This window comes from Sinocyclocheilus grahami, unplaced genomic scaffold (genome assembly GCF_001515645.1).
Source record: "Sinocyclocheilus grahami isolate Dianchi unplaced genomic scaffold, SAMN03320097.WGS_v1.1 scaffold221.1, whole genome shotgun sequence".
Taxonomy (NCBI): Eukaryota; Metazoa; Chordata; class Actinopteri; order Cypriniformes; family Cyprinidae; genus Sinocyclocheilus; species Sinocyclocheilus grahami.
Window position 1 is genome coordinate 1,063,051 of NW_015505400.1, and position 24,649 is coordinate 1,087,699.

Here is a 24,649-nt window from a genome sequence, read left to right on the forward strand (position 1 = left end):
GAGGATGTCATATGGTCAGATGAAACCAAAATATAACTTTTTGGTAAAAACTCAACTTGTCGTGTTTGGAGGAGAAGGAATGCTGAGTTGCATCCAAAGAACACCATACCTACTGTGAAGCATGGGGGTGGAAATATCATGCTTTGGGGCTGTTTTTCTGCAAAGGGACCAGGACGACTGATCCGTGTAAACGAAAGAATGAATGGGGCCATGTATCGTGAGATTTTGAGTGAAAACCTCCTTCCATCAGCAAGGGCATTGAAGATGAAACGTGGCTGGGTCTTTCAGCATGACAATGATCCCAAACACACCGCCCGGGCAATGAAGGAGTGGCTTCGTAAGAAGCATTTCAAGGTCCTGGGGTGGCCTAGCCAGTCTCCAGATCTCAACCCCATAGAAAATCTTTGGAGGGAGTTGAAAATCCGTGTTGCCCAGCGACAGCCCCAAAACATTACTGCTCTAGAGGAGATCTGCATGGAGGAATGGGCCAAAATACCAGCAACAGTGTGTGAAAACCTTGTGAAGACTTACAGAAAACGTTTGACCTCTGTCATTGCCAACAAAGGGTATATAACAAAGTATTGAGATTAAATGTTGTTATTGACCAAATACTTATTTTCCACCATAATTTGCAAATAAATTCTTTAAAAATCCTACAATGTGATTTTCTGGATTTTTTTTTCTCATTTTGTCTCTCATAGTTGAGGTATACCTATGATGAAAATTACAGGCCTCTCTCATCTTTTTAAGTGGGAGAACTTGCACAATTGGTGGCTGACTAAATACTTTTTCCCCCCACTGTATATATATATATATATGGGTATAAATGAGGATTTAATGTTACAGGGTTGAATATCAGCAAAAATAATGAACAAAAATGTCATTAGATAGCACATGTTATTTACAAAAGCAAGAAAAGTCAGTTAAAATGCGGCCCAATGTTCCATATATAATATATCTGTATTGTTTTCTGTATTGACTTTTCATAGCTGTTTTACCTGTATTTTGATTTCCTTCTTACATTTACAGTTTTTTTTTTTGGTTTGTGCCATTAAAAAAAAAGACAGACAGTGAAAGAATACCATTTAAATCTCATTAAAAGCTAAATTTAGATTAAATGTTGTCTATTTAACAAAAAAAAAATCTATGTTAATGAATCAATATTTAAATTTGCTAATAATTTGATTTAAAACAAACATGTCTTATTTTAATATTTATTTTGCATTGCACATAAATAAATGGGAATCTATCAAATGATGTAAATAAGGCCAGTGTCCTGTTAATGTAATCACTGAGACACAAATAGCATACTTTCCAGAGAATGAGAATGACACAGATGTTCATTTTAGTGTTGGAACCAGTTATGATCTTCTAGTAAATGCTTGGCGCTAATATGGCAAGTACTTCCTTTACTAAGATTCTTGAGGAATGAGTCCATATTTCCATTATATAATCACTGTGAAACTGCAGATGCACTCAAAGCAAGTGTTTGCTACTGACGCACAGAATACTCTATGGACAGGCATCCATTTGTGAAAGATAAAAAATGGACGAGCTGCCCCTGTGCTGTGGGACTCCTCGATAAGCATGCATTACAGAGGGCGTTTCCTCCCCCTCGGGGCAGGCCTCAGATGGGGAGTCCTTTGTGTGAGGGCCTACAGGAGCCTGACAGTGCTAACTCACTTCCCCTGTCTGAATATACAGCTTTGGCCAGCTGTGTATGGGGGGACTGGCTCCAAAACAGGGGCCACCATCTGCCAAGCCCGCCTTCTAGTGAAAGAAACGATTTAACATGGCCATCAATTTGCTAATTGTGTCCGCTGTGCACATATAGCACAGCAAAATGACAACAAAACAGACATGGATTGGATAAATAATGGAGCTGATTCATGATTAGTAGCCTATTCTCAGTTGAACATGCTTCTAGAGACAGTCATGTTGTTTGAATAAGTGAGATTTGGGGCAAAGAGTGTTAGCTGAGTGTAAACTCTTTTGGGTTAAATCTAAATATACGTTTTCTATGTCATAACTAAACAGTTAACTAAAGAGGTATAGCAAGCTGAATGGATGTTAAAAATCCATGAACTTGCTTCACAAGTGCAACTTAAAAACAGAAAACACTTTCTTCAAAGGGATAGTTTACATAAAAATGTAAATTCTGTCATTATGTATTCACCCTGATGGTGTTCTAATGACATATGACCTTGTTTACTTTTCATACCACAAAAGAAAAAAAAAAGTAAGTTTAATTTTTCACCAAACCTCTCTTAGAACACTTGGAAAATATAGCAGAGGTCATATGGGATCATTATGGGATCATATGGGATACATTTGCATTTTTATTTATTTTTTTGTTAAAGCTTGTTCAGAATTGAACCTGGTTACTATTTTACGGTTTCTGCCACTGAGTAAAAAAGGTAATTGTGACTTTTTAATCTCACAATTCTGACTTTTTTTCTTAAAATTTGGATTTTTTTCTTGCAATTCTGACTTTTTTCTTAGAATTGCACGATATATATTCAGAATTGTGAGTTATAAAATCAGAATTGCATGATAGAAACTCGCAATTGTGTGAAAAAAAACTCAGAATTGAGAGTTTATATCAATTCTGACTATATAACTCGCAATTACAAGTGTATATCACACATTTCTGAGAAAAATTGTATTTCCTTTATATCTTTATATTCCACAGTTCTGACTGCTTTTCTTGCAGTTGTTATCTCATAATTCTGAGAAAAAAAACATGGAATTGTGACATTTAAATTTGCAATTGAAAAAAAAGTCAGTATTGTGAGATAAAAAGTCACAAGTACCTTTTTTTTTTTTTTTTTTTTTACTTGGTGGAAATGGGCTTCCATACAATTCACTGCTATTATATTGACTTTTTTCACCTTTTGTGGTCTGAAAAAGAAAAATAATAAGGCATTGTTGGAACAACACCAGGGTTAGTAAATAATGTTGCAATTTCTTTTTAGGTGGATTATCTTTTTAAACCGTTGCTGTAAACATGGTTTGCGACTTGCTATTGCTATTCAGAAACAAGTGCTATCAGTGGGAGGGGCATTCTAGCATTTGATTGGACAAACATTTGGAGTGCAAGATGAGTCATCAATATTTTTGGTCTGTTTCCTGGAAGACAAAGACTCAACATTTTGAGTATAAAGACCTCTAAATGTGTTTTCTAAAATATAAAGACGGCTACATACAAACATGTTTAAAAACCGTTTGAGAAAAAAAAAAGTTTCCAAAATTAATAATTGATTTTTTTTTGTGTCATTGCATTAAACCAAATCAGAAGACCAAAAGTCGCAAAACTACCAATTATGATGTTTAAACTTCTAATAAAAGCTCAAAAAAAAAAAAGATAATAAACACCATACCCTTCAGCTCCAAATTTGTATGTTTTTCCATCACCTCAAGCACAAACATCACACCAAAAGTAACACCATGCCAGTCTTGCTTTTCTCAGATCACATCTCTCTCTGTGGTATTATATCACTGGTGTCACAGTTTCACACAGTGTATGTGTGTGTGTGCTTTTCACAACTTGTCAGTCTAAAAAACCAGAGTGTTAAGACAGTTACATGCCACATTGCTGCTCTAGTAAGAGATTCAGTCATGTGATTATTCACTCTCGCTCTACATGGTCCTTAGACAAGCTCACCGTTCACTCATGGATAAAGACTGAAGATTAACTCACCTCATTTGTAGACTCTCATCTGAGATGAGGTTTGCATCATTCTTGCCAATTTGTGTGTTGTTTGCATGTTTTGTTGAAATTCGCCTAACTCAGGACTGGTTTTGCTTCAGGAGACAGATTTTACATTAGACATCAAGCGGTGAAACAAAACAGAACCAAAACTGTTTATTGTACAAAACTAACATATCTGCCTAACAATATCTAACATAATAACATGAATTAGACTGAAAAAACAGACAATTGTGTAAATGTATAAACAACAAGAGGAGTGTGATTTAGCAGACTAACACATGGGATAAACACTGGCCAAACATTGTATAAGCATTCCTGTAGCTCAAGCAATAGAACATGGCGCCAGCAATGCCAAAATCATGAGTTTGATTTCCAGTAAATCCATGAACTGATGAAAAAAAAGAATGCATACTTTGAATGCAATGTAAGTTGCTTTGGATAAAAGCATCTGCCAAATACATAAATGCATCCTCAATGTCTAAAAATTAGCTATATTCATGATGACAGATTGGATTAATGATGATGGATTTGCTCCAGAATAAGGCTGAGTTTGACTAGTCAATAACAAAAGATGATGGGAGTGTTTTCTTCTTGCTTTCAAAAGCTGACAAATCATTTTTTTCCTTCTATTTTTTAACTATACACAAATCCTGGTTGCATGGCTATATGTATTTTATTATTTGCATATTGCGTGGTTTTTCCCTGCTGTCTCTGGCCCATTTTCATTCACATGATGACTGATGATCTCTAAAAAGTAAATGTATTTTTGGGTGAACTATCCCTTTAACAATCAGTGCAGTATACCGTCATAAAGAAAAACAGACAATTGTGTAAATGTATAAACAACAAGAGGAGTGTGATTTAGCAGACTAACACATGGGATAAACACTGGCCAAACATTGTATAAGCATTCCTGTAGCTCAAGCAATAGAACATGGCGCCAGCAATGCCAAAATCATGAGTTTGATTTCCAGTAAATCCATGAACTGATGAAAAAAAAGAATGCATACTTTGAATGCAATGTAAGTTGCTGTGGATAAAAGCATCTGCCAAATACATAAATGCATCCTCAATGTCTAAAAATTAGCTATATTCATGATGACAGATTGGATTAATGATGATGGATTTGCTCCAGAATAAGGCTGAGTTTGACTAGTCAATAACAAAAGATGATGGGAGTGTTTTCTTCTTGCTTTCAAAAGCTGACAAATCATTTGTTTCCTTCTATTTTTTAACTATACACAAATCCTGGTTGCATGGCTATATGTATTTTATTATTTGCATATTGCGTGGTTTTTCCCTGCTGTCTCTGGCCCATTTTCATTCACATGATGACTGATGACTGATGATCTCTAAAAAGTAAATGTATTTTTGGGTGAACTATCCCTTTAACAATCAGTGCAGTATACCGTCATAAACGTGTGTGTAGAGTTTCATGAACTTCTAAGCATGTTAAGTGCCTTAAAAACACCTGAAAAGATTATTCAAGTTTGGCACGTTACTATGGTATATGGTAACAGTATTTAAGATATCAAGAATCCCTTTGCAGTTTTACATCTGCCGTGTTTTAACATTATTCTGATGAAGTTTGAAGAAAATCAAGTAAAACTAAGGCTGATTTCAATGAAAATGATACGTTTCCTGCTGCCAGTTGGTGACGCTATAACTTTGTCTCCTAATAGTCACATCTATGTGATCAACCTCATACGACAAACAAACTGCTGAACTTTGATCAAAATCAGACAATGTGTGCAAAAGTTATTAGACACTTCCTGTTTCTCATTTCTCACCATAATTTCATCGACCTGCCACGGGCAAACCATTCACGATATCAAAAATCCCTTGCCAATTTTGCATCCCCAATGTATTAGAAAAATAGGAATATCGCAAATTCCACAGTGTGCACTTTTCACAAAACCCTGAATAGCCGACTTCCTGTTGGGTATAGTGCTGACTGTCAGTACAAATATTGTTCGGCCTGATGAGGTCTATATGTGTATACTGTATGTGTATATATGTAAATGCCACATTTTAGCTTTAAGTCAAATCAAAGTGGTTACCTAATGTCAGTGCACTTCAGTGAAGAAGCTGAAAGTGAAGAGCTGAAAACAAATTAAATTGATGGAAACGAATATTTCTTACAAAATAGCACTAAAAACATTTTTACAATCTATTTGATATGGCATATTGGCAAAGCATTAGTCCAAGATCTAATATTGTTCAATAAACGTGACGTTCCCATAAATATCCTGAAACACATCAGAGTATCATCAGAAAACCTCACAGCAGAGACACAAGCATATCCTACAAGAGTTATTTATGATTCAGTGGCCTCATCTAACATCAAAACAGCTCTGTGAAAACGGATGTGTCCACACATTTACCGCTTGTCATCATCCTGATGATGCTTTAGCTTTGGTCTAAAGGCACAGAAGAAATCAGGCCTTCTAACAGAATGATCTGTTTCCTCTGAGACCAGTACAGTGGTAATAATCGTCAAGAGTGTTTCAAGCTGTGCATCATTAAGCATTTTGCTTAATTACCGTTGCTTAAGATCCTTTGATTTTTGACAGCTTTGAGAAAATGTGAATTCATGCATTAAACTCAAGGGAAGACAGGTTGCATTTGATGCTGTCTGTACGGTTTCTGCTTGCCTGAGGTCAGAATGTCCTACTGTGTCTCAAGTGTCCAGCTGAGCCCCTCAAATAGTAATAAGAATAATAACAAAACCTGCAAGGTCAAACAAAGTAATAAAAATCATGAAATAAAGTTGTAGTTGCCATGAAGATTGGCAATTTAAAACAGATTGGAACTTGTGGGTGGTTGCCAGTGTATTGCTTTCCTGTTGCTAAGTGATTTTAACGTGTTTTAGCATGTTGCCTTGCAGTTCTTAAGTGGTCTTGGTCAGTAAAACAGTTCAATCATGACAACTCTCGGAACATTTTAGCATGGTGATGGATATGACAATGTTAATGTATTTGGTCTTGGCGGAACAGATCTGCTACGCTGCTGCTGCTGAATTGCTGCTGCTGTTGGTTATTGCTGTAGTTGTAGGTTATTGCTGCTGCTGCAAGCAAGTACAGGAACTTGCTACTGCCAATGTATATGGCGATACAGTGCCGTGAGTATTTAAGACTTACTGCTGCTGCACAAATAGCATATAAAATAACCCCGTAGCAGATCTATACAGGTGGAGCTGGGGAAGGTGAAGGGTTTCAGAGAACTCTGAAAGCGCGCTGCAGGAATCTCAAGTGAATGCTAGCCAGCCATATAAATGCAAGGCAGTAAGTTCATTGGCTGCATGTGCAGCATGAACCAAACAGCTTGTGCCAAGTCGTTTAACTCTCTGAATATCATTGGTTACGTTAACAACCTGTCGCCTGCACCATCTAGAGTTTCATGACTGAACTATATAATTACATTGTGAAATATTATTACAATTTAAAAGATCTATTTTCAATCTTAATATATATTTAAATGTTTTTTTCCTCAGATGGCAAAGCTGAATTTTCAGCATCATTACTCCAGTCTTCAGTGTCACATGATCCTTCAGAAATAATTTCTTAATATTATCAATGTTGAAAGGAAACCATGATCAATTTTTCTCAGGATTCTTTGATTAATACAAAATTCAAAAGAACAGTTTTTATTTGGAATAGAAATCCCTTGTAACCATACAAATGTATTTACCTGCCTTTACAAACAATTCAATCAAAAAAAAATTCACTAGCAATTTTAGGAGAAAGATGTGAGACAATGTTTTTTTCTTGAAATATAGCTAAGAACCTCATTAAGACTGCTGAGCTGTGAACGAGAAAAGTCTTGAGTAATTAAACATTCCTCTGGGTTCTTGTTTATAGTGCAGAGGTTTGCGTTTTAGCATTTTAATTTGCACTGCAATGTCTTCCACTGCACAATTAGCACTTTTATTTTTCCATCTCTGTTTTCGTGTCAGCGCCCATGTCAACACTTCCTTGACCAAAATGAACAATGTGTCATTGAATTTGCACTGTAAGACAGCTCTGAGGATCCCATCTCTGCAGCATCACTCCCCTCGGATTCAACACATTAAAGAATGAAATGCTGGTCTATTTATAGTCTTGGGACCAAGGACTGATGAAACTTTAATGTGCTGCCTCAGACACAAGAGTGGTCCAGTAATACCCGCACCCTGGAGATATTAAACTCCATCATCCTTGCATCTTAAGCGGGAATTCAAGGAGGAGAGTTTATATAAACATGGACAGCCACTGGGCTGTGAGGAAGAGCTCTGTGTGTGATTTATTAGAGTGAAGTGGTGGCCATAGCTTTAAGGCATCACCCATGAGGCCACAGCATTTCATAAACCATGGGATATTACGGTAAATTCCCAGTGTCAGTGCTTGGTATTCATGACTACACAGATAGATGTCCAGGTTCAGTCAGTGTGTTGTGTTATCATGTATAGGCATCCAGTCATCATATATTTTGTTTTGCATGTTTTATAATCCACCCATCAGGCTTTCCTCCAGCAATAACCAGCACCACATATATCGCCCAAATGACAAAGGATTTAAATGTTAATCCATATGCATTTATTTGAGGATGTTAGTGATGCCGTTTAACTTTGGCTTTGGATTTCATCCACAAGTGTTTCATGAAAGGCTCTGTTCCTGCATCATGTTTCCCGTTTATTATTCATTAGGATGAATGCAACAAAGCAGTCCCTCTCTTTCCTCATGCTCCAGAACGGTGGAGGGCTGCTGAGGGACTTTTTCAGCTCAATGAGGGTGTTGTGGGGCTCATGGAGTGGCCAACCAGAAAATGTTGAGGATGAAGATACCCATTGTCTGCGGTCTCATGCGTTCTCTCTGTCCATTGTTGTCTGGTCATGTGAGGATGCCAGCAGATGTCGTCATTGTGAGGCCTTATTTTGTGAGGGGAAGAGTCACTATATCTATACACAGTATGGACAAAAGTATTGGAACACCTGACTATAACACCAAATAGGGACTTTAAAGACATTGCATTCTAAATACATAGACATTAATATGGTGTTGATCCCCCCCCCTTTACAGCTATAACAGTCTCCACTCTTCTGGGAAGGCTTTCCACAAGAATTTGGAGTGTTTCTGTGGGAATTTGTGCCCATTCATCCAGTAGAGCATTTGTGAGGTCAGGCACGAGGTTGGACGAGAAGTCTGTCTCACAATCTCCATTCCAGTTTATTTCAAAGGTGTATGATGGGGTTGAGGGCAGGGCTTTGTGTGGGCCAATCAAGTTCTTCCACACCAAACTCTTCCAACTATGTCTTAATGGGCCTCGCTTTGTGCACTGGGGCACAGTCATGATGGAGCAGTTTGGGGGCCTTCCCTAAACTGTTCACGCATTAACTAATGTTAACTAAAGGAAGTTTATTGTAAAGCATTACCTCAGTTTGAGACAACAGGGCTTCGCAGATGATTTCATAATTAAGTGTCTCTGTCAATTCGCACACATCGAGGAATGCAGAAATGTGCGCTGCTGCAAATGATAAAGTTTGTTGTGGCGAATAGGATCAAGCATAACATTTATATGTTTCTTTCTCTCAAAGGACACATATATTTAGCGAATCTAACACTACCTGTGGTAATATGATGCTTCAAAACGCTTGGCTCAGAAGTTTCCGATCAATAAATCCATCACCCGCAGGTGGTCTGGCTTCATTTGTAAGTTAAACGGTTCGGATTCAGTGCTAAGACTTAGACTTAGACTCAATATATACTTTATAAAGAATTGATCACGGGTGAGTTTCCCGGACAATGACGTAACTCGCTGATTAACCACCATAGTATGATGCATTGTTGTGGAAACTAACTAGCCAGTCACGACTGTTTCCCGAACGCTTATTGAGGACACGCTAAAATTTATCGATTAAAATGTATATGTATTTAAATAGAATGGAAGATATGGATTGTACTGCATGTTAGCTTGCTTATTGTGCCCAAGGGCATAATATAATTAAGTCCATATATCTTACTAACAAGAAACTATGCTTCTAACCACAGGTCGAGAGCTGTAGTTCCTACCACATAAGTTTGCAATGCTATTTGCGAATCATAGGAAACACCCAATTTCGGGAAACACCCAATCGTTGAACTATGTTGGTAACGACGGAACTTGCGACCATAGTCGGCTAACGATGCTTTTGGGAAACGCACCCCTGATTGATAGCCTATTTGTTTTCGCTATTTTCAAATTCAACTCCACAAATGCTCGTATTTTGCTATTAATGTTCTTACGTCGCAAACATAACATTGTGGGTGGGACTAACAGAAAGACCAATCACCATTTTGACAAGCGTATGTCATGCACCTATAGGAAGAGGGAAAATGAAGAAACTTCCTGTAATTGACCATGAAAATTTGCGTTTAATATTTTTAAACTAAATATATAAAGTTATAGTGAAATAAGACATTTATTATTATTATCGTTTAATAAATTACATCCATTTGGAAAATTACCAACTTCTCATTGGGTGGGCCACAGCTGAAAGTGTGCCTCGACACTGTGGCTAGGTGCTTGATTTTATACACCTGTTGCAATGGGTCTGATTAAAACACCTGAATTAAATAATTAAGAGGTGTGTCCCAATACTTTTGTCTATATAATGTGTCTATCTATCTATCCTCTGTCTGTCTCTTCACCTAGAACACTCTAGCAACCAGCAAGGTCTATGTATCTTCAAGCTACAAATGTCTCCTCAAATTGCTTAAGCAATCTATTTTCATACGACTTCAAACCTTTAAAGTAACAATCTGTAATCTTCGAGGCAAGGCTGTGTCAAACCAACATTCAAAACTTGTCTTGCCAAACTTTGTTCCTCTCTTTATAGTTGGAGGTGTCAGAAGGTATGAAATCTTAGTGGAATGTCGAACACGTACTGTGAAAATGTCAGTGTCACATTCCCAGAACAGACGGATTCTTCTTTCCTATTACCGCAACCGCAATAGAAAATAATCTCCAATACACTGATGTCCGTTATAAGAATGATGTCATCTTTTGGAAATATGACAGACAGTGCAAACGGTATGGGGAAGGGGAGGGATGCAGAACTTCATAGGATATTTTCCCCTTTCCTAATGGGAGCGAGTGACCAGATTACCCAACTGAGAGACAACCCAGCTCTCTCTCTCACTCCCTCCCTCACTCCTCGCTCTGAAATTTCAGTCCAACACTGAGTCCAGCTGATGACATAATCCGGGCTCCTCCTATGGGAGTGTGCTAGGCTTGTAAAACAAACACTAAAGCTGCTCTAAGCCAATGGCCTGCACTTTAGGCTCAGGGTGCATTGGAGACAGGTCAGTACGCTGGGACTGGACAGCAGACCATGTCCACTAGCCTTAGCTACTGCATTACACCTGCTGGACCTGTCTGAAGGAGCCCATGAGAGCCCAGCATTTGTCCAGCTAGTAGGTGTAGCGGTTTCTGTCCTCGGATATAATCTCCTGCAGGTTTAGGCTTTTGCATCACCAGTTGTTTTTCTAGTCAGTTGTGAACAAACATTACCTGGAACCGGATGCGGAGAGCGGATGAAAGCCAGAGTGAGTATATGTGTTCATCAGTGAAACAGATGCTATGACCTTGTGACTGATATATAACGAGTCTGTGTTAATGAAAGGATAACGCTTCAATGCTTTGGTATATTTCTGCTATTGCTTTTTCAGAAATGCAATTATTGAGTCCTTTTTGATAATGGATTACTGATGCTATCTTCGAAAGGAGAGGGCAGTTTTTTTTTAGAGCCAATAAAGCCAACAGAGGATATTACTGATCATGGAAAGACGGAGAAAGAAATGAGTTTGTTGCATAGATATATTTGCTAAGGATTTATTTACTTAAATCCTTAAAGATTACTTAGATAATCTTCTTAATTTAAATTACACAACTTATAGAGTAATAAGTAACATAACATCTGTGTAACCACGCTAACCATCATCATGGATGGAGATTTCAGTAGCACTATTTAGGGAGGAGGTTCTCATCATGCCTTCATATCACCCCATTCAAATGTCCTTACAAGGAGAGAAGATGAAATTAGAAGTGTTTTGCATTCATAGTAACTGAAGATTTGCTAAAATGGGTTTCCTGTGCATGACTGTGTGTCCGGATCTTTGACGATGATTCTACATGACAAATCATCAGTGCTGCTTGAGTTGTCATTCACTATTGCGTGCTTATGTGCTATTATACACACTGTAAACATATACAATGCCAGTCAAGCATTTGGACCATCTTGAATGAAATTATTTCTTTCAAATCTTTTGGTTTAACTGTTTATGCTTAAATGCTTAGTTTTGTATACAAATATAAAATCTGCCAAATATTATAAAAAAGACAACTATTATTAATAATAATAATAATAATATTAAGTATTATTATTATTCACTATGTATTACTAATATAATAATAATAATACATATTATTTTTTTAATGTAATATTATACTATTATTAAAAATAGTAATATTAAAGAATTAGAATGTTTGCAAACTTTGGACTGGTAATATATATAGGATTTTATGCCATCTGTGAGTTTTTGGCATGCTCAGAAAGATGTAGTTTTCCTGGCTTTTTATGCATTAAGCCTGAGATTACACCCCCCCAGTTTAGCATTTTGATCCTCTTATGGCTTTTTAGGTGTAATTTGAGTTACAGCATGCCACAACGGTGTCCTTGCAGTAATGTTGTTGGATAAACGTAATTGATGGCATTTTTATATGCAGCATTGCTTCTTGGTACTTTAAAAATCTCATAACAAGGTTACATCCGAGGTGGGATTATGTTGTGAATGGTGACTTAAAGTATGATTTTTAATGAATACAGATCTGCACAGAGCTTTTTATTTGTTACAAAACATGTCAACAACATTACATTTTCCCCTTTAAAATAATAATAATAATAATAAATAACAACTATAAAAATAATAAAGAATATATTTTATGAATAAAAATATTGATTTCTTTCAGAAACATAAAAAATATATTTATTTCACAAACATTTCATAGTGATTCCAAATCTTTAAAATTTGTACATATCATAATATTAATTGTTGTATTTTCCTTCATTACTTAATCATTGTATTCGTTACAGTCAAATAATCAAAATACTGCATTACCTTAAAGAATTTAAAGAGATTCACAAAAATGCAGAACATGTTCCTAACAGTCATGAAAATAATGTCATGGAAAATTACAAATAATAATGTATATTTAATGTTATTATAATGTAATAATAATTGTATTATTAATGTTAAAAGTCAATAAGAGTTTGCACCAAAAAAAGAGAGAATATGTTTCTAACAGTCATGGAAAATATATAACTCATAATGGTTCTAAAATAGTCTATTGCAAGTTTGAAAACGGTTGTGCTGCTTAATATTATAACTATAAATAGATAGTATACTGTATATAGATATTACCATTATTCATTTTCCTGATGAATAGAAATTTGAAAAGAGCAGCATTTATTTGAAAGAAATAACATTATAAATCATGCATCCACATTATAAATCAATTTCCTTTATTTTGAATTAAATTTAGAATTTTATTTGGAGTTTGTTTTTATGAATGCGAATGACTTAATTGCATTAGCTGTGTGGGTTTGTGTTAGAAGACCTGTGCTGCTCTACATTTAACATCTCACAGCTACTTGATACTGGAAACCAATAGCAAACCAAACCAACTGCAGTAATTACACTAAACAAGACTTCCTCATTCTCGTCTCACAGACCCTCTGGTTGTGTATTAGAAACACTTGTGATATGGAACTACCACGTAACAAGTTCTTTATTTTGTAGTTGAAAGTAACAAAGTGTTCCAGAAGTAATTCTCAGCAGAGATAATAGCATGCCAGTGAGACAGTACTGGGTGTCAGAGCGCTCCTCCCTAACGTAGGCGATCTCTTGTTATCCTGAGTCTTTGTTCTGAGAACGCATATAGTGCAGGCGAGAGATAAAACAAGAAATGATTCAGCGCTGGGAGCTACAGTAAGGGGCTGCCTATGAATCATTCATTCAGCCTCTCTCTGGTGGCTGAGAGGAGCTCGCTCATCTATAACGCTCCATCTGAAGAGACACAGGAGGACGTCTCCCGTATGGTGCTTCTCCAGCTCTGACTCGACTGCCTTCATCTCTCTTTCTCCGGTGTGTGTTTACACACTGGTTTTAGCTGACTGGGCAGGTAATGTGTTTGCGCACCAATCCTGCAGGCTTTCTCTGGCTTTTTTGTGTTCTCTTTCTTTAAAGTTCATTCATTCGTGTCTCCCTATAGAGCTGGAGTGAATGGACAGGCCACCTTGGCGCCTAGGGTTAGAGCTTGAATAGCTAAGCCTCCTCACTCCAAAGACCCAGTATAACGGACACATTTTTAGGGAAAGTTTTAGGTCTTATTTTGAACAAATAGTCAATGAAAGAATGTGCTTAAACTTCGGAAAACGGCGATCGTCAAATTTGGGAGGTCAAACTTTATTACTGAGTTTATTTTCAAATACTTTCAAGTCATTTTTGCATCTCTGTTACTGAAATTGATAATTTAGTGGGGGCTATTTTGGAACCAACTGTTGGTTTGTAGTTGTTGAGAAACAACCAAGCGGCAACCTCCCGCTATCTCTCGTGAAGCCAACACGGAAGTGACTTAAACTGTAATTCATCAACTGGCTGCAAAAGGGAGTCAATCCCATAGACTCCCCATGCTAAAATGCCCAACTTTACAGCAGAAAAAGTTTACAGCCTGGTTCAAATTAAATTAAGGGCGTGGCCACTTGAGTGACAGGTGGATTGCCGCTGCTGACACTGCCGTCAAGCTAGGTGGGCTTGGCTTCAGCAACCAGCTCCCACCTTTTTGCCCATTTTCGATTATCTGGTAGTGATGCGCGGTGACGTGCTGCCAAGATGGTAGCCACTTTGAGCTTCAAAAACGCTCTTTGGAAAACTACGGGTGACGTCACAGACACTACGTCTATGTTTTTATACAGTCTATGGAAACAACATAATATATTTTTTCACATTTTCACATAAAAATAGATAATTTTATCTTACAATAACTGTGGTTGACCTAGCTGAACGAAAGTTTTTACCATGCTATTGAAAGAGTCCAAATGATGTCACTTCCTTCATGGGTGTCACAATTTTAAAGGATGCAAAATTTTTGTTTTTTAATCGAGGAAAATCATACAGTAACAAGGTTCAAGGCAAAATGTGGGACACAAAAATTATTTGTTTCATAGTTAAAAATGTTTTTCATACATTGGGTTAAATATAAGTTACATATAATTATAATACATATAATAAATAATAATAATATAATACATATAATAAATTCTATGGAAACAACATAATATATTTTTTCACATTTTCACATAAAAATAGATAATTTTATCTTACAATAACTGTGGTTGACCTAGCTGAACGAAAGTTTTTACCATGCTATTGAAAGAGTCCAAATGATGTCACTTCCTTCATGGGTGTCACAATTTTAAAGGATGCAAAATTTTTGTTTTTTAATCGAGGAAAATCATACAGTAACAAGGTTCAAGGCAAAATGTGGGACACAAAAATTATTTGTTTCATAGTTAAAAATGTTTTTCATACATTGGGTTAAATATAAGTTACATATATTATGACAAAATTATGATTATGAATTATGATTTTAATTGTCAGATTCAGGTGAGAGCTTCAATGATTTGACAAGCTAAAACCACTCCATAAAGTAGGGTATTCAAATATTTGATATGTTTGAAACAGGTCATTTTAATATATTTTTTATACTGTATATAATTTAATGCTTATAAAGCAAATATTTAGCTTTGGACAGCAGAAACATTATATTTGTGCCACTAATTGTTTTAAAAAATACCACAAGATGCCAAAGTGTATGGTATTTGTAAGAATGTGAAATTATTTTCTTGGCGTATGGCGACATACTGTATGTTATCAGGTCAACTTCTGTGTGTTTTTACTAATTAACTGGTAGGGAGATTATTTGTAGAAATTTTCATTTATTTATTTATTTATTTTACAGCTTAGAAATCATATCAGAAACATCAGCATGTGAGAATAAAACTCTGGGTGATAATTGTGTTTATTTACATATTTATTTATTGTATAATTTTTAATAACTTGAAATATCTTTGTAAATTTGTCATTATAAGATAGTACTTTCCGATATTTTTTTATACAACAATTTCAAGTGAAGTATGAAATTTATATCTAGTAAAGCTATACTGGTAAAGTTAAATATGTAATGTGTTAGATGCTCATATTTGGTAAATTAAATATGAAATATTTGTTGCTTCTAAGTATAAGGTATTTAGACATGTTATGACACTGTAATGTAAAAAAAAAAGGAAATTAAGCATTTTAAATATACAATAATTATTGTATTATTATTTTATCTGATTAAGCTGCTAGTTCAACATTTTACTTGCAGTAAATGTGCTGTGCTTGCTTTCATCGTGCAACACTGGAGAACATAATAAAATAAAAGATAAAAGAATAATATCAGATTTAATTTCAAAAGGTGCACTAAATTGGACAATATATATAGATATTATATAGAATATTGTATAGTCACTTTGCTTTTTAATATGCAGGAATTCTTGATATTGTTGGAGACTGTGGTGTTGTTATGCTGTGTGCTAGTTTTCATTTAGGGCTGCAAGCTGTTTTGCTGATTTGACCTTCACCAGGTCTCAATGATGATTGTGTTGTCTTCTGATTCATTTCAGAGCTGAAAGGGAAATGCTCTGAGGTGGGTCTGATTGTGTAGTGTGTTGATTACATGATAAAAAGCCACACATGAAAAGACAGTGATTGCAATTTGGAGTGCAATATGCGAGTTGTAGTCTGGAAGTCCACTAAATTGAAAAGCACAAATCAACCAGAGAATTGCAAATCCAGATGAGCAGTTGATGATTAAACTAATCATAACAAACAAAAACTAAACAATTACTGATTAGTGAGGCTCAGTACTTAACCTTTTGGGTCTAAGTGTCAGAGATCAGACTTATTTATATGGCAGACAAGAAAACAGCATTCAAAATATGAATAGACTCTGATGGAAGGACCTGAGCCAAACATAGAGATTTTGAATTGGGCTCTTTTAAATTTACCACCTAGCAACCACCCAGAATACACTAGCAACTACCTAGCAAAGTCATACCAACCATTTTGAAAGCCTTAACATTATGGTGGCAAGCAAGAACCACAAAATCTCCTTGCTCATTGGAATCTAGCTGAAAGTTACTCCGCACCAACTGAAATCTACTTCCAATGCACTTCCATCAACACTCATTATGGATTAAATGACAGTTTTCTAAAAGCGCTTTGCCCTGTGGCACATCTTGCAAGTCAGTCGTGACTGTTTGCTAGCAGTCCTTTGTGCTGAAGTTCAGTATTGACCTGGATGAAGGTCAGACCCTCATGAAAACATTTGCTAAAATCACACATTTCAAGACTCTGTGGCATTACAAGTGCTGTTTTCTTTCTTGTGTTTACATGAGCATTAACTACTTACTTGTATAAAGAGGAGGGACATTCTCATTCTAGAGAGCATTTGATTGGTCAGAAACCCCTGAGTGCAAGATGAGTCATCAACATATTCATAATTGCATATTTTTCCCGGAAACATCCTTGTGTTACGGTTATGAAATCTCAGATGTTTTACTTTTTTCATAAAACATTTCAAGTGAAATGTAAAAGTGTTGTCAATACTGGAAATTAATAAATATATACAATGTGTTAGATGCACAAGGTAAATTAATTATGAAATACTTATAAGTATAACTCATTACTCATCGCATGGCATGTAAACAAATCTAATAATGGTATGGTAAACATACATTATTAATTATATTATTAATATTTTATCAGATTAAGCTGCTAGTTCATCATTTTGCATGCAGTAAAAGTGCTGTGCTTGCTTATATCACAGGAGAAAATGATGTGTCAGGATAAATATCAAACTCAACGATGACTTGCTGCTTGCTAGGAAGGTGGTATTGGGGGAGGGACATTCTTATTCTAGAGAGCATTTGATTGGACAGAGATTTGAACACACCCCTGAGTACATGATGAGTCATCAATGTTTTTGTTTGTTTCCTCAGAAGAGAAAGACTACATTTTAAATATGTCTATATCTTCCGAAAGACTTTTAGGTTGACAAAGTAAAGCAAACAGCATCTTCCTTAAAGGGGTCCTATTATGCTCTTTTACAAAGTCTTGATTTTGTTTTGGGGGGTGTACTAGAACAGGCTCTCATACTAGGTTGTTCGAAAAACACATTATTTTTCACATACTTTACATTATTACAATACCTCTCTCCCAAGTCTGAACGGCTCGAATAGTTCCTGTATCAAATGAAACCCCGCCTTCTGAAATACGAAATGTGCTGTGATTGGTTAGCTGGGCCAGTGTGTGTTGTGATTGGCTGCACTCGGCGCCTGGTCGGGAAATGTCATGCCCCTTACCATAGCCGCCTGCGAGCTTCAGTGTAAATATTGCGTCAAATCAATTTGAGCGCGATTTAAACCCAGATGATTGTAACCACTCTAAGTTCGTCTACCTTGAGAAATCGAGTGCGTCTTCAACATAGTGATAAGAGGAGGGACATTCTCATTCTAGAGAGCATTTGATTGGTCAGAAACCCCTGAGTGCAAGATGAGTCATCAACATATTCATAATTGCATATTTTTCCCGGAAACATCCTTGTGTTACGGTTATGAAATCTCAGATGTTTTACTTTTTTCATAAAACATTTCAAGTGAAATGTAAAAGTGTTGTCAATACTGGAAATTAATAAATATATACAATGTGTTAGATGCACAAGGTAAATTAATTATGAAATACTTATAAGTATAACTCATTACTCATCGCATGGCATGTAAACAAATCTAATAATGGTATGGTAAACATACATTATTAATTATATTATTAATATTTTATCAGATTAAGCTGCTAGTTCATCATTTTGCATGCAGTAAAAGTGCTGTGCTTGCTTATATCACAGGAGAAAATGATGTGTCAGGATAAATATCAAACTCAACGATGACTTGCTGCTTGCTAGGAAGGTGGTATTGGGGGAGGAACATTCTTATTCTAGAGAGCATTTGATTGGACAGAGATTTGAACACACCCCTGAGTACATGATGAGTCATCAATGTTTTTGTTTGTTTCCTCAGAAGAGAAAGACTACATTTTAAATATGTCTATATCTTCCGAATGACAGTTTTATCCACTTTTAGGTTGACAAAGTAAAGCAAACAGCATCTTCCTTAAAGCGGTCCTATTATGCTCTTTTACAAAGTCTTAATTTTGTTTTGGGGGGTGTACTAGAACAGGCTCTCATACTAGGTTGTTCGAAAAACACATTATTTTTCACATACTTTACATTATTACAATACCTCTCTCCCAAGTCGGAACGGTTCGAATAGTTCCTGTATCAAATGAAACCCCGCCTTCTGAAATACGAAATGTGCTGTGATTGGTTAGCTGGGCCAGTGTGTGTTGTGATTGGCTGCACTCGGCGCCTGGTCGGGAAATGTCATGCCCCTTACCATAGCCGCCTGCAAGCTTCAGTGTAAATATTGCGTCAAATCAATTTGAGCGCGATTTAAACCCAGATGATTGTAACCACTCTAAGTTCGTCTACCTTGAGAAATCGAGTGCGTCTTCGACATAGTGATAACACTAGTTGCCTTCTCTAGTGCAGCTCAACCAGGTCTCGTCCCATTCGTCGGTATTTGTGATATCACAAATCCCGGAAAATATGCGTTGTAGTCCAAACGAGTCGTTCGTTGTAGTTTTTGAAAAGTGATTTCTGTTAAATAAGATATCTCCTTTTGAAATCGACTTTGAGCTGTGTAACTTTGCAGATCTTTTTTATGCTCAAACAGCAACATTACTGACTAACTAAAGTTGAAAAAGTGAAAAAGCATAATAGGACCCCTTTAAAGAGTTTCTTCAGACTTTCTGTTCCCTCTCCCAACATCTCTATCTGTCTCTCAGGAAATAAGTCCCTGGACAGCGGCATTGCAGAGATGGAGGAACTTCCTGTTCCCCAGAACATCAAAATCAGCAACATCACATGCGACTCCTTTAAGATCTGCTGGGACATGGACTCCAAGTCAAAGGAACGCATCACACACTACTTCATCGACCTCAACAAGAAAGAAAACAAGAATGCCAACAAGTTCAAACACAAGGTGTGTGAATGCAGCAGCTCTATATTCACTCCTTACACATCCTGATCTGACCTGATTTAGGCAAAAGCTGATCTTCAGTAATGTTCTCAGGTTCATGTGTTTGCAGAAAGAGAACTGCAAGAACATGACTGTTTAATCTCATTTATTATCTGTCTCCTCTAGGACGTCCCCACTAAACTGGTAGCAAAAGCAGTCCCTTTGCCCATGACAGTGCGAGGCCACTGGTTCCTGAGTCCACGCACCGAATACACTGTTGCCGTACAGACCGCGTCCAAACAGGGTGATGGCGACTACGCCGTGTCGGAATGGAGTGAGATCATTGAATTCTGTACAGGCGGTGAGAAAATTTTAAAGCACTAACATTAAATATATAAATTGTAACATTTCAATAAGCAAATCTGCATGTGCTTCAAGTTTAACCGTCATTGGCATAATTTCCAATATTTTTGTGGAAGTTTATTTCACCAGTATTCCAACCAAATGAAAGCTCAAGGATTTGTTGAACATATGAAAGTGAGGAATTATATAAATATTAGTGACAATCACATAAAAATAACTATTGTAGCTGTGTAGCGTAAAATAAAATGATTAACACCAGTGAGAATGTAACGCAGACTGAGACACTATCACAACTAAAATGTTTATAATAAAACATTTACTAAAAAAAAATATTGTATCTATTTACTTGCATGTCACATGATCATTAACCAATATCAGAGTAGTGTGAAAATGCAAATGTGAAATTAAATTATTGAAATATTTACTTAAAAAGTGGTTTGGTGGACAATAAAGTTTGGGAGCCTTGTTTGAAGTATTGCTTATATGACCTCCATGAAGCTATTTAGGCTGTTACTGGCTCATAATGTCATTTTATTTCTTTATTTTGTATCTACAGATTATTCCACTGTTCATCTCACACAGTTGCTGGAGAAAGCAGAGGTCATCGCTGGCAGAATGCTGCGGTTCTCAGTCTTTTATCGAAACCAACACAAAGAATACTTTGACCATGTAAGGTATGTTTCTACAGGGATAACGACACTAAATTATTAAAGGAACAGTCAGCTTTATTTCCAACCCTCTATGACCTCTATGACACCTGTGTTCTGTGGAACACAAAAAATACAATTCTGAAGAATTTCCCTGCTGTTCTTTTCTGTACAATAAATGTGGCAGGGGTCTGTATGAGAATGACACTTGATGACACCTAATTTCAGAATTAATAAATTGGTGCAGGATATTCTTCAAAATCACCCTTTGTGCGCCGCAGAAGAAAGTCACACAGATTTAGAACAAAATGAGGGCAACTATCTACTGTAAATTATGACAAATTTTTCATTTCATATGAATATTCATTCTCATTACATTAGAAAATCTCCAAATACTGAAGATTTAAATTTTTTTTTTATTAAAATGTTCTCTCTATTGTGAATTATCTTTCTTTCTATCTTAGAATTTACCTTTATGCAACCCCAGTGATTTAAATTTCTCTTATTCAACTAATACTGTCCTGTATAGTATAATTTGATGAAAACAGCCATGAAATCAGTCTTCACAACAGAAATGAATAAAATTTTAAATGTAAGAGGCACCGCGGAATCAAATTAAATCCACCTGAAGGGGGGGGGGGCATTCATTTCTCTTCATAAATCATATTTTTTAATATCACTCTAGTTTATGTATCTGAATGTACCCCTTCATCTTCAGTGAGATTTACAGAATTCATTGCCTTGCTTTATTTAAAAGTAATTACATTTGGTTTCCCATCAGTGAGTGAAAGTCTATTGTTGTTGTACTTACCTCATGTGAAACTCAAAGATTAATTCCACACTGACTTGATTAGATAGCTGTATTATAAATCATGCGTTTCAGATAGTGGTTCACCTGTTCATATCATTTCAGCTTCATTTACCACATTAAAAACAATAAAGATCAGGTCTAAACTCTGAGGTGATAGTAAGAAGGAAACAGACTTCTGATCAGACTGAGAATTAATCAGAAGACAGTTAATAATGATACATCACATAAAAGGCTGGTTGGTATGCATTACAGAATAAAAAATAAAAAGGTACTTGCGAATTGTTTTTTTTTTTTTTTTTTAATCTAACAATTCCGACATTATTTCTTGCAATTCTGATTTATTTTGATTTAACATCTCTTAATTCTGTCTTTTTTTTTTGTGGGACAATTGCAAGACAAACTTGGAATGGCGAGATATGAAGTCAAAGCTGCAAGATAATTGCAATATATAAACTCGAAACTGCGAGATATCAGAATTGCGTTATAAACCCGCAATTCTGAAAGCAAGTTTGAAATGTGCTATAGCCTTGCAATTCTGAGTAACCAAGTCAGAATTCTGAGATAAGTCACAATTTCCTTTTTTATTGTCTTCTTCTGTGGTGAAAACAGGCTTCCACAGATTGAAAAAGAGATCTTTCACCCCCTGCGAAAGATTTCACCCCCCCCCCAATAACAGAATGTTCATACTACTCTTTTCCATAAAATAAAAATGTATCGAAACTGCTGTGAAGGTCCAAAAAGGACAAAAGTGCATCACACATCAATACCATGAAAGTGGTCCTTGAGATTCATGTTCTTCTGAAACCATTTGATAGCTTTGCTATTACTTTTCCAGTTTCCATTTTTAAGAATTAGCTGTAATGTGTTCTCCGGCTACAATAAGTTGTACTGATTTAAGGAGGTTAGTCACTGGCAGTAAAGTTAAGGGCAAAGGTCAGGAGAAAATGGTTTGTGTTATATCTGAATTCTTGTAGTACCACTGAACGTCACCTCCATGAAGTCATTTCATTTGTCATTTATGGTGAATTTTCTGGTTGCAGGGAAGCCCAAAACAACAAGATGCTGCTGTCAGTGAAGGATAACAGCGGCAGCCACGGTTCGCCCATCAGCGGGAAGCTCGAGGGCATCTTCTTCAGCAGCAACACCGAGTTCAACACAGGCAAACCCCCACAGGACTCACCGTACGGCCGTTACCGCTTCCAGCTGCCAGCCGAGGAGCTCTTCAGTCCCAAGACAAACCTGTATTTCGCCGACTTCTACTGCATGTACACGGCCTATCACTACGTCATTCTGGTGATCGCGCCGAAGGGCTCGTCTGGAGACGAGTTCTGCAAGCAGCGCCTGCCAGCGCTGGATATCGCCAACAACCGCTTTATGACGTGCTCGGAGGATGAAGACGGCCGGTTGGTGTTCCACCATGCACAGGACCTTATCCTGGAGGTCATCTACACCGACCCCGTGGATCTGAGCCTGGGCACGGTAGCTGAGATCAGCGGCCACCAGCTCATGAGCCAGTCCACAGTCAACGCCAAGAAGGATCCCAGCTGCAAGACCTGCAACATCAGCGTGGGACGCTAACCTACGAATCGGAACCCTTCTGCTGCCTTGAACAGCACAGAAAATCGCCTTCTCCTTTAGCCGTCCTCCTTACCCATTATCGAACGTATCCATAATTCCTTCTGGTGTCCGCAGCATGTGTCTCACAGCTTTTGACAAAATGCTCTTTTTCGTTTACTAGCTTATGGATCTCGACCCGGGGTTGGGTTAGATATGTCTTGGTGTTGGGATGTTGAATTAATCACCCCTGTCAATCAAACTGCTTCTTTAATCCTATTGGCTGTCAGACCTTCCTGTTAGAACGCGGCATTGTAACAGTTTACCAAAGTTTACACAAATTTAACACTAAATGCTCATCAAGTCACTGAAGTCGGTGAATCGAGACAACCGTTCTTTTAAGGCATTATGAAGGTGATGATATCTCAAAAAATATGTGATTGGACGTATCTGTAGCATGACTGCAAACATTTTTGGAAACGTTGACATTAGCATAACTGTTCTTTAGCAGTGTTTCATGTTATCTATTCCAACCCATCCAGTATACTGGGATTTAACATATATTAAATGTGATACGACATGTAGATAGAAAAATATTTATTTTTTAACTGGTGAATAGAAAATGGACAGGACCAGAAGTAGTGATGGAAAAGAAAAGGTTCACGATAAAGCAAAAATATATAGATACATATATACACATATGTTTACTGTATAAACCAATGTAGAATTACGTGCACAATAGCTAACATTCAAAAGCTACATTTGTCATTGTGGATGTGTACAGCAAATAAATTCTGGGACGACGATAACATGACAGAATAACCACACCTGATTGTAGCACAATTCAACAGTTTACGTTGGTTGGCATGCAAAGACACTACACAAAGATTGTAATAGTTCATTGCAGTAGAGCCGTCAGAAAGGAAAGATATTGATTGTTTCGTTTCCAGAGAGTAGCTACTTGAGCAGAATTGCACTTAAAGCGCACATCCGCTTCTCATGAACATATCTCCTGCTTTGGGCTTCAGTATTGTTTTTAGTGTATGACGTTATTGGACAGTGTTCATTTTAACCACTGGCTTAATGTATCATTTGTTCTTCATGTATAGGAGGAAAACTGTGCTCTGTGATGGCCACGTACTGTACTTTAACACGTTTTTGAACAAAATAGATCTTTAAAAATACTTAGCTCTCCTGGGAGAACCTTTTCAATTCTGGATATTCTGGTATTCAATTCTGCTCCCTTTTTCATGTGAGAGACAGATATATGAGAAATAAACATGGTTGGTTGCTGCTGTATTCATATGTTAGGGAACTCATTGAAATGTGCATAAAACCCTTATTTTAAGTGCTCTGCGTTGTTTTCTGTC

General features: G+C 36.7%; 1 protein-coding gene across 2 annotated transcripts in view; it reads left to right on the top strand.

The window, feature by feature from the left end:
- LOC107596569 (phytanoyl-CoA hydroxylase-interacting protein-like) overlaps positions 1-24,649 on the top strand; it is a 27,794-nt gene extending 3,145 nt beyond the window's left edge. The window contains exons 1-5 of one of the 2 annotated variants that reach the window (XM_016287327.1): positions 11,023-11,274; positions 19,732-19,928; positions 20,091-20,265; positions 20,824-20,941; positions 22,766-24,649. In XM_016287327.1, coding sequence (XP_016142813.1) covers positions 11,250-11,274; positions 19,732-19,928; positions 20,091-20,265; positions 20,824-20,941; positions 22,766-23,303 — 1,053 coding nt within the window. In that variant the 5' untranslated portion in view covers positions 11,023-11,249 and the 3' untranslated portion in view covers positions 23,304-24,649. Of the gene's footprint in view, positions 1-11,022; positions 11,275-19,731; positions 19,929-20,090; positions 20,266-20,823; positions 20,942-22,765 lie in introns of those variants that run through there. The other variant, XM_016287326.1, reaches the window with a different exon arrangement.